The sequence below is a fragment of the Pundamilia nyererei genome, unplaced genomic scaffold (assembly GCF_000239375.1).
Source record: "Pundamilia nyererei isolate P.nyererei 1_Seehausen unplaced genomic scaffold, PunNye1.0 scaffold00141, whole genome shotgun sequence".
NCBI classification, from domain to species: domain Eukaryota; kingdom Metazoa; phylum Chordata; class Actinopteri; order Cichliformes; family Cichlidae; genus Pundamilia; species Pundamilia nyererei.
The window spans coordinates 1,157,244-1,175,721 of NW_005187542.1; the positions used below are offsets into that span (position 1 = coordinate 1,157,244).

Genomic DNA, 18,478 nt, shown 5'->3' on the forward strand with positions numbered 1-18,478 from the left:
CATATGTTTCACATAGTATAGCCCAACAAGTTACTTATAGCAGTTTAAATACGAGCAATCAGTTTTTGGCAAATACCGGAAATCAGTTTTTGGCAGACAATCACTTTTTGGCACAACACCGGCGGCCGCCTCGGGTCTCTTTTCCTTCTGCCTCCCTTTTCCTTCATCCACCTGATGGCCTCCACCACTTGCTAATGTTACTGAATCTTTGGAAGCTCCGCGATAGCCACCACACGAAGTAACGAGTAACGACCCTATCTAAATCCCAGTAACGAGTAACGCGTTCCTGATTTTGGCATAATAACTAGTTACCGTGCTCGTTACCACAATAATAACGTAGTTACTGTAACGCGTTACTTAATAACGCGTTAGTCCCAACACTGGTTATCTTTAAAAACAAAAATGTTTTTTAATCCCTTTTTCATTTTAGGTCTTAAAAGAAATGCAAATTTAATCTCTCTGTATCCATCTTCTTTTTCTCTGGCTTGTTATGTGATTGTTGTGTAGCATGTCTTGTTGATAACCAGTGAGTCACCCTTTTCTAACACTTTAAACTGCTCATGCCACACAGATGGGCTATGGGAGAATGATGAGAGGTAGAGAGGGGGTGAAAGTGGAGGGTTTCATTGTTGTGGCGAGTATCTGGTACATTTGCCACATTCTCCCACCAGCTCTTGTTGGAGAGCGCAACGCCTGCTCCCAGCCATCGCTGTCACTCTCTATCAAGGCAACAAGTCAGCATGCCTGACCTCCCCCCACCACTCGACCATTACCGCCACCACCCTGACCTATGTCTGACTATAACCAGCATCTAGGGTGGGAGAGTTGACTGTATTTAACCCCAATGAGCGCCTGGCAGACACGAAACACTTTCACCAATTCATTTGGCTTACTCTCATCATTGATGTACTCTATCCAGTCGAAGGAGTTTTTTGTGATGTTCTCCATGAATGTGATGTTCTCCACCAATGTGATGTTCTCCACCAATGTGTTGTTGCTTTCATGTGTGTTGTTCAAAGTTGTGTTGCTGCCCAAAGGAATGCGCACGCACTTCTGCCTCAGGTTGCCCATGAAGAGCTGGAGGCCGATGAGGGCAAAGACACTGAGACAGAACACGGTGAGGATCATCACATCTGACAGCTTTTTCACTGACTGGATCAGTGCACCAACAATAGTCTTCAAACCTAAATGGGAGAGAAGGCAAGGGGGTACGGGAGTAGGAGTGGGACATCGCAGAATGATTAACGCCTGCTAATTGCAGCCACTAGCTGGTAAAGAAGCTAATAACAGCTTACAGGAGAAAGCAGCCAAAATGATCTGCAGTGGAGCTTCCTGTATGAACTACTTGCAGTCATACTGGAACCAAGCTGACACAGACCACTGCTGATCATGAATAAACCCTTAGAGAAATTTATGTATTTCATGTCCATTACAGTGCTATGGTTTTGGGGTCTCTGGGAAAATGATCATTAATAAGTCATTGCTTTTATTTTTAACAGACTGTCACTGAAACTATTCAAGTGAGCTCTTTTTTTGACAGTGCATAGTACTGTGGATGGGATCATTGAAAACCTGCTGCTGTATGCAGTCAGTGGAGTGCAGTATAAATTGGAGTGTGACTTATCCTCTGAGACACAGAACTGGTCTCATGAATTTCTTAGACATCTGGTTTGTAAGGCATAAAGAAAATGGGCCACCACATACAGGGAAGACTGCACCCCAGCCTTTTTATGTTGAGGAGCTACAGTTTTGTTTATGTGCTTCAGAGATGAATTATTTCTGCATGTAACCTTTGAACATTTTGTTTGTGCATGGTGGAATCAAGTCGTATTATTTATTTTCTTGATGAAAATTATATTATATAGACTGGAAGATGTTAGCAATGTTTAGCAAACCCACACTAGATTGATAAACTTGGTAGAACATCAAGTTTGATGAATAAAGACCGTATGATGATAACACAAACCCCTTGGCTCAGTTCCAAAATTCTTCTGCTACAACAAACCTAGGCTTTCGTTGGAACACCAAACACTTTATCTGGCACAATTAACCTCCAACTTTTCTATTTATGTTTTTGACCCTGATGGCTGATATGTTTTTTGATATCTATATATCGCCAGGTTAGCTGGCATGACTGTTAAAGCCTGGTATTTATCCTTAACCTTAACTGAGAATGATATCTGCTCATCTGACTCTCACCAAGAAAATGAGAACGTTAAATCTCTTAACAAAGTAAATTCCCATAACAGAGTGGTATTACATAGAAGACTAATGAGATATTTACATCTCCGTTCTTTAAACAACCTTTTTTTTTTCACAGAACCGTCTTTTTTATTACCCTTTATCACAAAATGTGTTCCAGTTCCTGAAAAATACCACCATGCACCAGCACTGCTTGCACTGTCACAAAAGAATGAGCTCACTGTGTTTAACTTGAGTCTGAATGTAGCTATGAGAGCTGCAAAAAGTAATAGAAAGGGGAAATAGATGATGGTCTTTATCCAAAGAGTCAGTGCCAGTTTTTGGCACATAAACCGGTTCACATAAACCGTTCAACAACAACAACAACATTAAAACCATTTATCTAAGACTGTGCAGGGCACGACATGGGACCTCCAGGAGAGCCAGTCTGGCTCTGTGGATGTGTGGCTTGCTCCAGCACATTTAACAGATGTTTGATGGATTAGAATCTGGAAGCCAAGTCAACTCCTTGGGCTCCACATTGTCTTTTTAAGGAATGGCAGGACACATTGGGCCTCATTTTCTAATATTTGCCCTGACCCCCTAAAAAGAAGATTTATGACATGTGTGCTTGTCCTGCCTGCATGGAGTCAAAGTGGAAATGAAAAAAGAATAACATACTATAAGATAAAGAAGAAAACAGGCAGAGGGTATGGAGCATGTGATCTGTCAGGCCAAGACAAGTAACTCACTGCAATGAAAAAAAAAACCCTTCCTATTCTTCAGCATTTCTGGGATAGTGCCAAGAAGTGACGACACCCAAAATACTTTATGATATGATAAAACGAGATGCAGAATACGAATATGCTTGGATTTGAAGGCTAAAGCCTACAGCTTTCTGTTAGTATTTTGATTTTTGTATATGCAATTTACTTTATTGCCGATTATGATGTTTTGGTAAAGTGGAAATAACAGCCAAAAGGCATCATAATTATTTTAATTATTTATAATTAAAATAATTATTAGTTTTATAATTATAATTTATAATTTATTAGTAGCAGTATTTATTTTAAATACTTGTGTTTAAATTTCCTAAAGGGATAGTTCATAATTATTTAATTTTTCCATAAAGAAATGACAAATGTAGGGACAAACTATTGAGAAATCCCTGACTTGTGCATTAAACATTCATATACACAAATGAGGGCCATTGTCCTGCTTGGGGAGACTGCTGTTGCCATGACAATGATCAGCTAATGTTATCGTCTGTACCTGTCCTGGGTTCTATTGTTGTTGTTGATTAGCATATGAACGTTTTGTTAGTTTGCGCTGTGAATTGCGTTAGTGTTAAGAATGCCGTTACCCAACCACCACTCACCATATCACAATTTCTCACAATTTCAAACACACAACACTGAACAAGACATGCGCAGGAAAAACAAGGTAAGGAGGAACCCTACACACGTAAGTGCTTACCACCAGAAAATCGGCTTTTGCAATGTCTCATGCAAAAAGGAAAATGAAATAGTGCACAGAAATCTACTCTTACGGCTCCCAAGGCAAGAATAGATTCCAACCAAAAAGAATTCTGCCTTAAAGGATGTATCTAAAAGCTAAGAATCGTGTCAATCTGTGCAGATTGGAGCCAGATTCCAGCTTTTACTGGCCTTGGGACGAAGGCAGCACGAGGGACGGCTTAGCTACAGTGAGATGAGCTTGGGGGAGGGGGGGGTTGGATGTTAGCGCCAGTTAGCCATTAGCATTTCCCTAACGCCATGGGCCTTGATGGCTCTCTCACCTGGGATGACTGATATAGTTTTCAGTGCTCGCAGAACCCTGAAGGTTCGCAGTGCTGAGACATTGCCCATGTCCACAAACTCTGTGACATATCTGTAAGGGAAAGGAGGGGGCAGACGGGAAGGAGGGGGTGGGCGGGGATGTGGGGCATTTCAGGAAAGGTGTGGCACAAACACACATGCGCACACACACACACACACACACGCACACACACACACATGAGGTGTGACAAGACAAAAAGAGGGTCGTAGGATGGGAAGAGGGGAGAGGAGGGAACGACAAAAAGTCACACACAGGACAAAAGGGAGGAGTGCTGGCAGCAGGCGCGGCCTTACCTGGTATTACTGAGATAGTTTTCAAAGCTCGCAAAACTCTGAATGTGCGCAGAGCTGAAACATTGCCTAGGTTTACAAACTCTGTTATATACCTGCAGGATTAAATGCACAGTTACTACACAGCAAAGAACAGGCAAACCCAGTGAGAAACAAAACTGCCCCTCAGACAACCATTACCAACTACAGACCTCTCTCAGACACAATAAGATGATAGTACTATTACATTACGTGCTCAGCGTGTAACAAATACTACGTCACACACACACACACACACAAAAAAAAAATAGCACTGTAATGCCGAAGGCTGCCTTTTATAGTTGTAAGGGAGATAGCAGAAGTCATTGAGGCATGAGACTAATATGGGCCGAGATACACAGTGCTTTGGGGCCTCACATCCATTATAACAGAGCAGAGTTAAGATTCTTGGCCACGATTTTAAAGCGTACATGAATAAGCTGCAGATTGCTGCAGTGCTCTCCATTTGATCTGTTCTTTTTCTCACATTCAGTGTGCCTTATTAGGCTGCTGGGCTAATTAAAAGCATTTGGCCTTGTAATCTACGCCATATCATGTTAAGCTGATCCTAACTGTGTTTGTCATAATACTTACGCCATGAGGATAACACTGAAGTCCAGCCAGTTCCACGGGTCTCGCAAGAAAGTGAACTTCCCCACACAGAAGCCCCTGGCCAGGATCTTTATAAGGGACTCAAAGGTGTAAATCCCCGTAAATGTGTACCTGGAAAAGAAGGTGAAATGAGTTTTTCTGAGCATAAGAGGTCCTTATAACAGCTCTACTTGCCCTCTGACTGTGGATTTAACAAAATCTGCTTACTTTTCGAAAAAACCCATTATTAATCTAATCAGGCACTAAATAGTGTCTGTTTTGTATTATTTATATGTAGATTCTTAGATGGAGTTTCTATACCTAGCAGACTGGAGTAGGGTTGGGTCTGGCACATACTCGTATTTAAGAGGGAATTTTAAAACCTCGATAACAATAGAATCTTATGAATCACAAATTAAGTAATTATCAGGACCGAGCGCCAGGCAAAAATAGTCCTGATTTGAAGAGTGTTGTCTCCGTGTGTCCAAAATTAACTGAATAGGGACAGCGAGAAATTCAAAAATAAACAACTGGTAACTTACTCTACATTCTTGGCCCAATCTGGGGGATTACTGAGGGTCATGAAAGCACAGTTGGTCAGGATCGTGAACATGATCAATATGCTGAACATCGTGGAAACAAAGTCAAGGACAATGCAGTATTTGGGCACTTGAAGCATATATCATTCTGTTTGGTACATACAACAAGCTCTGACAGTTAAACAGCTGAAACTGATATTTCCTCATCCATCGCTGTCATAGTACACAGTACTATATCTTTTCTTCGACAGCTAAGCTGCTGTAAGGACTAAAAAAAAGTCTACTTAAAAAGTCTGAGCCAATCATGATATTTAGTGTTCATCAGCAGCCCATTTAAATCCCTCTTTTGTCTGATAAACCCTTTAATCCAAATCAAGCTGCATCTGTAGCAAACTCTAAAAGGATATGAGTGCACTAAAACTTTAATAGCTATCCTCCGCAGAGGATTGAAGGGACTTAAGATGTACAAAGCAGGAGTGGCATTGAAACGGAAGATTGCCTTCCCACGATTCAATACTATGAAGGTCTGAAAGAGAGACAAAAGAAATCTGGTTAATATCTGTGTCATACAAAAACCTCATTCTTTTTCAAAAGACCTAAGAGACCCCTGTGCATGTGTGATTGGTTATAACGGTAATTAGGACCGTGTTAGGCTATGTCCAGCTGGATGAGTCCACCGCAGGCAGGACATGTCTGGCACCACAGTCCTACTGGCACAGCAGCTCAGATTAGCATTTAGCACCTCTGTTGGCCCAGGCTTTAAAAGACTCTGGCTTGACTAACCACATTAATGCTGCACTATGGTTTACAGTTCAGTCTGTCCATGTGCTAAATGTGCTACAGTTTGATAATATTGCGTGATTTAAAAACAAACCCTGTTCGTCTGAGCCACAGATTCAATGCAACCTGCCTTCAGAAGAAAACCTGAAAAACCTTGGCGGGATTTTAGACATGTGGGAGGAAACTCTGCCCAGTCGTTCACTTACAATAGTTTGTTCAGAACATCATGAAATTAACCTCAAGCTTTTATGAACTGCAAAGCTTGAACTAGAAAATGTAGACCTGTAATGTATCAAAATTCAGTGCATGAGTCATACTGTAATTGAAAGCTAAATTGGTGTACTTAATGATACTTTGAGGCCTGCAAAGCTAAGAAATTGTGTTAGAGTTATCCACGGATGTCCATTTGGATGTTATTCTTTTACAGCGGAACGTGAAGCGATGACATTAATAACACACCTTCTGACTGCTATAGTAGGGGTCGATGTCCTCCAGAGGAGTGGACACCAGGCCGGGAGGGATGTCCCCATAAATGAAGGGGAGAGATTTCCCCGCCTCCACATCGCTGTTGGGCTTGGGCCCATTTTCATCGTCGCTGTCGCTGCGGCGCTCCACCCGTGGTCTCTGGGCCTCCTCCTCGGCGATGCGCCTTTCGATGGCGGCCAGCGACTCGGGGACGAAGGGGCGGAAGCTGTCAGGTCCGGGCGGTATAAGCAGCTGTGCCATCTTGTCATCCTGCTCCTTCAGAGGGAAGCGAAGTGCTCAGCTGGGATAGGTAGCTGCAGGGGGAAAGGCAAGGAGAAATGAACCAAGACCTAAAAAAAGCACCAGTGGGAGGAGTGAAGTCATCTACCTGGGACATGTTATAATGTAGTACGAACAGGTGGAACTGCTACCTGTGTAAATGATTTTAATGAAGTGTGAAGCTGGACCATGTGACATTTCTGGATTTATCACTGACAGTTTGCAACTAGAATGTGAGAAGGGCAAAGCATTATGAGCACAAAATGCTTTCCCCCCCAAATACTGTTGTGATTATTAGCAGAAGAGAAAACACTAATGACACACAGCATCTCAAAAAAAAATATTAGTTCCTCTATTTTTAATATTTACTAAATATGACCAGCTATACTTTGCTAAAAGAAGAAGGATTTAAAGTAGGTCATTTCTTTCTGTAGGGAGTAATTTAATTAGCAACAGACAACATCCTGATCCCTTCGATGAGTTCAGACCGAATACAAGTCAAATTATAGCATTTCCTCATGTACGTCACCTGAGCAGACTGCCAACTTATATTATTTAATACACATAGATGCAGAACTGTTGGCTGCTGGTTACTGGAACGCCATATCAAAGCAGCTTTTGTGGAGGCAGATGTTTATACCTTCATACTAGTAAATATAAAAGCATAACTCGTTGTACGTGTGATATGGAAGACTTGGGTTAATCTGGGTTTTCATGCGGAAATATCTTATTTTGATTATAACAATAATAGCTATATAATATCATCTTTAAAGGGAGAAAAATGATTTTTTGATCTCTGCTGAATGTGTAAGTCTGGAATGAACAGTCACTATTTTTATGGCCACTAGAATTCTGGCTCTTACAGGTTGCAATCTGTGTACCACAGCCAATGTCTCAGTTAACCAATCGCAGATACTCCTGATCTCAACGCACTGTTCCACAGAACCAGTTTCTTCCATTCCAACTGCTCCACCACCACGGATGAGACCAAAAAACAGGGACAAGATTGCAAACCTGCAAATGGCTGGAATTGGGACCATCAGCAAGAAGTTTGGTGACAAGGGGCGAGCTGTTGGAGTGATTATTTTTCAGAAATGGAAGACATATAAAATGACTACCAGTTACCCTTGATCTGGAGCTCCATGCAAAAATCTTGGCTCATGTGGTGATGATGATTATGAGAAAGGTGAAGGATCAGGCCAAAATAGGATGAGTTCATTAGTAATCTAAAGGTCTTCTTGGTTAGACCGCAGCCACCTAGGAGACCCTGTTTTTTCATGTCTCTTTTGTGCATCTAGTCTTGGTTAATAAAGTAGGTCTAAGGTAAAAGCTGTGCCATGTGCTGAACAGTTCTTATGCTACCAAGCTAACTGATAAACTGCCATCACAGGGTTTACAGCGCTGATATCAGAGGGCAGTGAGCCCATTTTCACATATGACTACATTACAGTCGTAGCAAAACCAGTTTTGGCCAGAGACGTTAACAGTTCAACTATTGTTGCTAGTTGTTTACATTTCTGTAAATGTTTGCACTAGTGAAAAGATAGCTGTAGACCGGTGGCATATAAAGTAAATGGAAAGCTGGTGCAAATTCAGGCATCAGTTGAAAAGTCTGCAGAGAAATAAAAGGCAGACCTTTCCCTAAAACATCCACTCTTATTATATATTTCACATCTCTATCACTTTATCATGCTGTTAGAATGATAGCCAATTTAGACATTTGCTAAAGTTTTACAGAGATTTCTTCTTCTTTTTATTATTATTATTGTTGTTGTTTTATTAACTCATTCACTGCCATTGACGTCTATAGCCGTCAATTGCAGTGAATGAGTCAATGGGTTTAACTCATTCAATGCCAATGGCTGGCAGTAAATGAGTTAATTCCATAGAAGATCCTGCAGAAAGGAATCACGTTGATGTGATTCATTCAGTTCAGACTTAGCTGTGTTTAAAGTGTTAGGAAAATGCAGCAGGTCTAACCCAAAGGATAGTCTGCCATTGTTCCGCCAAAAAAAACCCCACTCTTATTCAGACATGTTCGATTACCATCACAATTAGGCACATATGACTATCATATTTTGACCATGCAATCACTATTATGCTTCTTATATGGTGACATGAAACCAGTTTGCAAAGATTTGGAAGCATTTGAAAGGCTGGGAGAGAAAACGTATGAAAAGAGCACATTTCACATGCAAATGGTCCTGAGTGACTAATACCAAATTGAGTGCCTCATTGTATAACACAATAGTGTGGCACTTGCAGTTTTTATAACCAGTGAATAACAAACAGGAATCATCTCACAATCATCACATGGAAAATAATAAGTATGATCTGGTTATAAACCATCAATACACTTTGAGACAGAGGCAAAAAAAAAAAAACAACTGTCTCTGACTACAAGGTAAACTATTTAAGCAAAGCAGGTCCCAGTCTTCACTGAGGCAGTCAAAAGTGGCACTGAAGTCAGTGACATGCCTTCAGCTGATTCACTGGGACACAAAAGTAGCCAGCAGCAACAGAGGTGGACAGCAAAAGGAACAAAAAAAAAAAGGAAAAAAAAAAAGAGTGTCACTGAAGAGAATATTGGTCTACTTTTTTTAATGCTGCATTCTGCCATGTGGAGAAAGCAGCATCTGCAGAATGAGAGGAGCCACTGTCCTTTTACTGCTAATTAATTGGCGGACAGCCTCAAATTAGAAAAAAAAAAAAAGCCTGTTTTTCCAGTGACTTTCAGCAGAAACAAATGAAGCAGGCATTAATTACAGGCTTTTTATTACTTCCTCCCTCAATCAGCCACACTACCCGATTCCTCCTGCCAACCATCTACTGTACCACCCTTCACACCCAGAGGCCCACCCTGTTCCCACAGGATGGAAGGGAAGAAACACAAACAAGATTTTCTCCCCTGCCAAAAAAACTAAAAAAAAACCTTGATGAGCCATTATCAGCTGGTTCACGGTGCCGCCCAGTCGCTGCAGTCTCACAGGTGGGTCCTGTTCCCTGTGGGATCTTATACTGCCACAGAAAACAGGAACCTCCCCTCTGGCAACCTCAAAAGTGAGGTCTCCTTGAATCATCAGCTTTTCTTCCTTTTCGAAATGGAAATGGAGGACCTGAAACTGCCACACTTGGCTGCCATCTAATTTGCCTTCCTTTTTAAAAGGAGGTAAAAGTATAAAAATGTTTTATTTTTTTTATTTTTATACTTAGATCTTAAAAACAGGGGAAAGTCTGGAATGCAGAGTCATCCACTAAGAGTACAGTGACTAAGCCAATGATGTCGGCAAATATGAGTTTACCAGATTTAGACTTTATACTCATGCCTATCAAACCAGAGCTAACCTAAATCACAACCAATATGTAAATCCAAACTATTCCCGATAACAAACCAATACAGGGTTATTTGCTTTCTTTATTAGAGTTAGAAAGGTTAGATAGGAAGACTGACGCCACTGTGGTGTCTAAATCTGAAGCATTTGCTTTATTTATTTATTCTTCCCCCAAAGCTAAAGGAATTTATACTATATAACCGCTGTCAACTTTCATGCCATACTCAGATCTGGTACGAGCTGATTGTTCCCTATTTGAAAGCTACCTTCTATTACTATGGAATTTAAACCTTATTTTAAACCAGTGACAGCTTTAAATTACGATCACAAGCCTTTTCAACTAATCATATAGACATTATATTTTCTTATGGTAAGACATTAATAAAAACAAAAGAGACAGTGGTTCAAACTCCACAGTTTACTGGAAAGGAGAATTAGAGAACCCCAGAGAACACACACACTTCCCATAAAACACATCTGCTTGTGTCCCAAAAACTGCCTCGGGATCCAGTGTTGTGACATGTGGCCTGACAGCTTGTCTAGCATGAGATGCTGGGTGGTGGGTTGTTAGCTGTTCTGCCTTACCAACCCCACAGCCAAAACATCCACACCCACTTTTGAACTCTGTTATCAGTGTGGTCATCCCTGGACTCACCGACAGAAACCGAAAACATATCATGTATACATTTCTGACAGTGATCTGATTCACATGCAGAAAACTCTCTTTTGTGCAGTATTACAGAGTCTCATCTAGGTGTGTCATGCAATTCAAAAAAAGAGCCTGTAAAGGAGATTTTTAAAGGGTTAGTATTGGACACTCATTGCTGTGGGCAAAAATGCTCTTTACATTTGAGGATTTAGTTCCTCCTGTATCAGCCAGAATGTCTATCAAAGCCTGAATGACATAGGTGTGCCAGCACTGCTTTAGGACAGCTTGGGAAAATGACTGAACCTGTCCTTTAAGGTGCCTTTCAATGGCTCCCCTGAATGCCCTTGAGCAAATATGTTAAGTCTCCCCCCATCAAGAGCAGACAGTTCACTGTCCATGGTGCTAAACGCTAGAGCAGCTGCCTTAGAAAACAAATAAGTGGAAACCTGCCTGAATGTATCAGATATTTTGAAAGCAGCATACAGCTTCTGTACAGACAAATAAACCCACCTGCACTGCTCAAATAGAATGATTTTAGCTGATTTGGCGTCAAAAGGTCCTGTTGTCCATGGTGTTTAAAGAAGAAGAAAAAAAACGACTACACGAGAAAACACTGAGATTTTTTTTTTTTACATGATAACTATATGAACACACAACGGCTCCCCTACTGCGTGTTTATCTGGACTTCATAGCCCTTTGAAAATGCTCTTAACCGTCTGTGATTGGCCAGATAGGTGAGATACGTGTATGCTATTTTGCGTATTCATTTTTAACCCACTAATGGCGACTGGTAGAGAGACTGGCATTGGTTGGAAGTGGCTTGCGAAGCTTATTAGAAACCAGAAAAAAAAGAGACGGCGGGTGTCAGGCAGTACCTTAATTGTTTCAAAACGAGAAGAGGGGGCCGCGGCAGTCGTCGCCATATTGATGATAACCTCTAGCTCTCCGGAAAAAAACGACACTTTGAGTTTTATATTTCGAGTGAGCCGCGGCCATTATGTCCTCACTCCCTCCAGATACGCCACCAGCAGCACAATTCCCAGGAGCCGGGAAAATAAATAAATATATAAATAAATAAATAAATAAATCTTAACACACACAGATACGGTAAGCGACCGACCGAGGTTGACGTGTATAATTGTTCCTGCCACCCGACCAACACCCCTACAGGTAAAGTCCGGGGCCCACCTGAGGGTCGAAGCCAAACAGGTATCACTTAAAGTCGTTAATCAGATATTTTTATCTCTTGCTCGCTCCTTTTCACATCCACAATTATCCACTGAATGAGTCTGGGCGTGTCCTTGGCAGATGTGTGTCTGCTCCTTGTAATCAATCCCTGACACTGACAGTTTCTGGTGTACCAAAAATAAATACGTCGGCGTTATTGTCGGTTGACACCTCAGTTGCTGGCTTACCTCAATGAAACCTCTTTAAATGCAGTCACTCCTGTCAGGAGTAAGCAACATTTTCACACTGAAGGGGCCTGTAAATAAGAGGGCTAGTCCCTCCCAGCACGTCGGTGAGGATGCTAATATTTGAAGCCCGTGTTTGTCACGACGTGAAGGTTATCTGTCATGTGTTATTCATTTTTCTTTCAACATTTGTTTGGAAATGGAAGTAAAATACACAACTTAAGCTCAAGACAAATATAAATAGTATATTTGGTGAAGACTGCATGTCTGCGTAATTAAAACAATCTTGAAGAAAGGGAATATATGTACACACACACACACACACACACACACACATATATATATATATATATCAGCAACACGGGCTTTTAATATCTATCTATCACCCGGGCAATTAGTGGAGGAATATCAAAACTGGAATATAAAACATTAATGTTGATGCCACAGACTGCTCAACACAAGAGTTCAGAAAAGTCTTATTGCCTCGGACAAGAAACATCTAAAATGATGGGGGACCCTTCTCAAAAGATGTGAACACTCACCACCATTACGGTGCCCAGCAGGTAAGGACCCTGAAGGTAGATCCCATATTCCTCAGAATAATCCCTTCTTCCAGCGGAGAATCACTCAGTTTAAGATTTGACCGCTTTCCTCTTCCTATTGACAAATTCCGGTCGATGCTTAATAGCTTATTATTTAATAAGGACTCGTCTGATTTCTCCCTTTTTTCTATCCGCCCTTGTTGGCCATGGAGGAATCAATCCGCGCTTCCGGTTGGTTAGACATCACAGACTGGGAATGGATGTACTCAAAGCTGTGACTGCCGCAAGATGGCCTGAGCGTACACTTCTAGAAAATACAAGTGAAAGAGAGAGCCAGCAACCTGTTGTCATCCACAAACGTTAAGAATTTGAAATAGAGATTCAGAATGTAAAAGCAACGCTTTATATTTAAGTTCGTACTATTTTAATTTTCCCGTTTTTTTAAAGTATGGGTCTTTTGGATTGTTATTTTTCATAAAGCTATATCGACATATTACAGTTATTTGGCTGCAAAAAAAATAAAATAAAACATAACAAATGCTCTGTGACTTTGTTTCTATCTTTTTCGGCAGTGGTTACACGTTTTTAATTTGGCTTCAATTCTATTGTCCACATTAGTTAAAATGTGCTTTTACTGCTTGTAATGCGCAGGTTTTGCTCACGTTCAGGTTGTTGTCTCGCTATATAAAAGGTAAATATTTATAGATTGCTGATAATTTGGTGAAGACGGAGCGGAGATTAGGTTTTTCAGACATGTGCGTGCTCACGTGCAGACCTGTACACCCCTGTGTGTTTTTCTTGTAGATTTATGACACCTGGTGGACAGACTGTGTAATTACATTGAAGTTCGATTATGTAACGCCTACATTATGGAAAGTTTGCTCTCCTCTGTTGTTGGAATAAAATGGAGCCCTTGTGAAACGAGCGTAATCACAGTATGGAGTAAGCTGTCACCTTCACAACAGGAAATACAGCCACCATTATAATTAAGTTTTAGGTGGCATGAAAGTTGCATAATCATAGCTGAGTGAACTGACAGGTGGACTCCATTTGGGAAATGAAAAAGAGTCACTCCTCACAGTCACTATGAGCAGAAGTGGACACACCTTTGAGCTCAGTGTAGCATGCAGGGAGTTTCACTTCACAATGAGAACACAGTTAACGGCTGCTCTAAACACATTTTAACAATCAGGTTAAGTTGCTTTTTAGTATGTGGAAATTTATTGTATTTGTAATGTCACGTTTGTTTTCTGTTAATAAAATTAAGAGTAGACTATCCATCCATCCTCTTCCACTTATCCTTATCAGGGTCGCCGGGGCAGGGGCTGGAGCCTTAACCAGCTACCACAGGGAGAAGGGGAAGGGTACACCCTGGACAGGTTGCCAATCTGATACAGAGATCGCAGATGTTGTTAAATCGGTTTGCAAACTTGATGTAAATATTCTTCTCCCTATATTTTGTGCCTTGAGGAACAAACTCCCAGAAATTTTCAACAGAATCACAAAATTCTCTGAGTTGCGATCTCTTACGTGCAATCTTTCTGCTGTGCTCTATGTGTAAATACTGTCAGTACAATGGAGGAACACCTTAGTAAAGCTAGCCCCAAGTACAGTTAATAAATCATCTCAGAGCAAAGAAAACAGAACCAGCAGCAGCTTGCCTCACATGCTGGTATCCTGTCACTTTCCTTGTCAAAGACTGGAGGTTTATCCACAATGTGCAGGCGAGGACAACAAGGACACGTCGCTGGCCTCACAGCCTGACAAGCTCCGGCCATTGTTAACGGAAAGGGACATAAATGTTGCTGTTATTGTAGCAAATCAATTACAGCAACAACAGTCAGTTGTGAGCATAAGACAGCAGCAACATTGGTGAAAACAGGCTTTATGTCACAATGCTGGTTGAGATAAAAGATAGATTTCTCTTTGGTAAGTTTTAATCAATATTAATTTTTAGATTTGACCAGGCAAGCACTGCTTGCCTTGCTTGTCCTGACAGAATGCCGCTGAGTCAAACCAGCACGACTTGAAATATTTATAGCTCAGCTGCAAAATAGCTAATATGCAATGTAAATGCAAATGTAAATAAACAAGCTCATAACATTTCATAACAGAACTAGAATAATGTTAGATTCAACAGAGTTTATGCATATTTATAAGTACAGACAAATAACAATTTGTGAAAAATGAGTACAAAGGGCAAAGGAGTACAAAGCACAGTATGGTTTCAGGGCAGGCTAGCCACTACCACATGAGCATACAGGCTACAGTCAGATCCAACCCTCACTGACGAGGTCAGGTTTTACACATCAAAATGAGAGCAGTCAAAAAAACATGTACCATTTTGAAGCCATTCCCATCCAGATGAAAATATATTTGCATGAGAAAACAGATCTGGGAAGTTGTGGTTTTTGATATTGCTGGCAAGCTAGTATATTTATAACTTAATGTCCTATTATAATTACATTTAATTGTGGCTAACTTAAAACTTAAAAGAAAAATTTCTTACCTAGAAAAAACTGATCAAATGGCTCCTTAAAGTGTAATTTAGACACAATGCCAAGGAGGAACACCACCAGCAATAATCTGAAAGACGCAACTGTTGCTGCCTATCGATTCTGGGAAGTGAAATGTATTTCAAAACAATTAGAATTCCATCGTTCTATGGTTAGAAACATTTTTCACAAGTGCAAGACATTCAAAATCAAACTGTGCAATGCTCAGACTCTACAGCCCACAGACTGCATAAATGTTGCAAGGAAAAGGCCTTGGAACATTGTAGCACAGCTTATGATTATAAAGTTGCAGCTGAAAAAAGCACAAGACTTTGGGGGTAATGTCCTTTGAACAGATGAAACCAAAGTAGAGATGTGTGGTAACAATGCACAGCACCATGGTTGGTTAAAACTAAACAGAGAGCATAACATCATTAACACCTCACATCAGCTCTCAAACATGATGTTGGAGGGGTGACGGTTTGGGCTTCTTTTGCAGGCACAGGACCTCAGATCCTTGTTGCCATTGAATTCACCTTGAAATCCTGTGTATACCAAAGTACCAGAGTGATTGTAGGGTCATTGAATATTGCTGCTACATGGCACAAGCCTTTGAATAAAACTCCACTGACAGTCAGTGATGTAATCAAGACAAGTCATGCAAACAATCTTAACTGAGATAATGAGATTAGAGAAGATTGTTTAAAAAAGTTAAGCTTTCAAAGCATTGAATTGAATAAATAATCTAAAATACTGCAGGGACACATAAGAAGCGCCAAACAATGTTTCCAAAGTTGGGTTCAAATATGTCCTCCTTGGCAGCTCTCTGCGACTGTGCCGTGTTTCATTAGTGGCACAGTGAGGAATTTGGGAACCTTGTTCAGACTGTGGGTTGTCATAATTAGGTTGTAGCCTGTCACTTTGTTCAAAGGACAGGATCCCATTTGGCTTTGTCGCTTTGTGTAAAGCTCCAAATTAGCCCTCTCTCTTTGCTTGTCTTCCTGTTGGACATTTGGGAAAAGTCTAACAGGAAAACAAAAACACTTTTTTGTGTGCCCACACAGTGTGTTTTCAAGATGAATAGAGAATACAGACTGAATAGCACACATCATTTACACTGCTTGATTAAAGGCTTCCCAGGTTTACATAAATTTATGCAAGAATAGCATTTACATAAGCCTACCAACAAATAGAGGATAACATATTGTTGTCTGCATCATCACCTTTTTTCTTACACATAACTATACCAGGGTTAACAGATTTGCTGACATGAACATGAAGTGAAAGCATTTAGTGTAAGGCAACAAGATGGAAACAATGTGACACCTTCTACCTGTTTATCTCACAGTGGAGCTAAAGCTTTGAGGCAAAGTGCATATGTACACATGACATGGCCTTCTTCCATTTCACAACATGCTAAAAGATGAAACAGAGTGACGTGATTAAACATTCTTTCTATTCATCTGTTAGTCATTAACCTAGACAGTCACATGGTGATCTGTTTACTGCAGTCAGCTCCTGTAGCCCACTGAGTCTCCACTGACAGACTGGTGATGAGATTACAAGATTACAGTCGGTGTGGACATGTGTTCCCTGTTCTTAATTTGATTAAAACTCCCACTTAACAGCCTGTTCCTGCTCACCTACTGTATAAAGATGAATAAAGTGCTCTGTGGGATGATGCAGGAGCCTGGCTTGAGTTTCAGTTATTCATTATTGTCTTATAAACATCCTCTGTAAGGAAGGCTTGACTAATCAAATATTATTTAGAAAAAAGAAAATCCAAGAATCCTTCCGTAAGTTAAAGCGATGGTTTATAGCTAACCCTAACCCCATTTAAAAAGAAAAAAAATATACAAAACTGTGACTGTAACAGAGATTTGATGGTAGGTATGCAAGATTATTTTTGGTAGACTGAGACAACAATTATGTCCAAAAGTATTGCAATCATGCGTAGACCATAAACAGACAAAGACATAAGTACTTACTATATATTATAAAAACTTTCTAGGCAGACAGACTTGCTTGAAATAGTTTCCATCTCGGCTCAGTAATAACATGCCAGCATTTTAACAGTTTTTACCTGATAAAAGTTTGACCATTTGCCTTTTAAATTCAGCTTCAGAATGCTAACACTTGCTTAAAAGCTCTACACACAGACTAAGTTTCCAGGGTCCAGTGTTCACAATCTCTAGGGTTAGGTTTAAGTGTTTATAAACCTTGTTTAGTTAACAAAAAAACTATACAATATTTTAATTGAATCTGAGCCAAATCCATTTGCAAGGTAAACAGCACAGGTGTTAAGAAATTATTGAACTGGCATAGGAGCACAAGAATGGGTCAATTTTAATTCTTGGGAGATCCTGCCCTGTCACCCACCAAAGGATGGTAACAACTGCTTAAAGTGTTCCTTGTGTTATTTTTAGCTTACATTCCTTGTTCAACGCTCCTACAGCTACTCAATAAGAGATTTACTACCCAGAAGACATTAGCCCTGAGGGTATTGACCCAGCTTGACTCAATTTATAGCACAGTTATATAATGTAGTGGACTAAGTACCAGCAAGAAAATGCAATTTTCTAATGGTGCAAAACACTGTGAAAGACCAGTACAACACTGATGATAGCTGAATCACCACTGTAGCTTAAGTTTGTTTCATGTATTCTGTGCAATGGGGTAAAAGTTTATTTGCATGTATACAGAACAGCACTGGTTCCTGCATGCTATACAATATGATGGGCTCTTGCTGAGATGTCATAATTTAGCCCGACTCAATAGAGAGGATCAGTAGCATATATGGATTAGAGGGTTGTGTTTTTTTTACAAAATGAGTGACAAAGTCTTTCAGCACTGATGGGGCAGAGTTTAAAGTTGCAGAATGGTTCACCAGGTTATCACACATGCAGATGCAGATATCAATCCTCCTTGTCCTCCTCAATACCAACACCCACAAAGCATACACACAGTAGCCATGCACATAAACAAACATGCAAAGTGCCATCACATGACTGGGCAGGGCCTGTGGGTGTGGCTGGCTTACAGAGTGAGAGAATTCCCCTGCCCCTC

At 40.6% G+C, this 18,478-nt stretch overlaps 1 protein-coding gene across 3 annotated transcripts in view; it reads right to left on the bottom strand.

The window, feature by feature from the left end:
• Positions 1-13,210, bottom strand: part of LOC102201361 (sodium channel protein type 2 subunit alpha-like) — a 40,412-nt gene extending 27,202 nt beyond the window's left edge. For 2 of the 3 annotated variants that reach the window (XM_005744252.1, XM_005744250.1), the window contains exons 1-7: positions 12,918-13,210; positions 6,698-7,017; positions 5,866-5,984; positions 5,462-5,551; positions 4,923-5,051; positions 3,980-4,071; positions 894-1,184 (exon numbers count right to left, since the gene is read on the bottom strand). In XM_005744252.1, the coding sequence (XP_005744309.1) occupies positions 894-1,184; positions 3,980-4,071; positions 4,923-5,051; positions 5,462-5,551; positions 5,866-5,984; positions 6,698-6,964 (988 nt within the window). In that variant the 5' untranslated portion in view covers positions 6,965-7,017; positions 12,918-13,210. Of the gene's footprint in view, positions 1-893; positions 1,185-3,979; positions 4,072-4,313; positions 4,406-4,922; positions 5,052-5,461; positions 5,552-5,865; positions 5,985-6,697; positions 7,018-12,917 lie in introns of all 3 variants that reach the window. The other variant, XM_005744251.1, reaches the window with a different exon arrangement.
• Between the last annotated feature and the right edge of the window lie 5,268 nt (positions 13,211-18,478).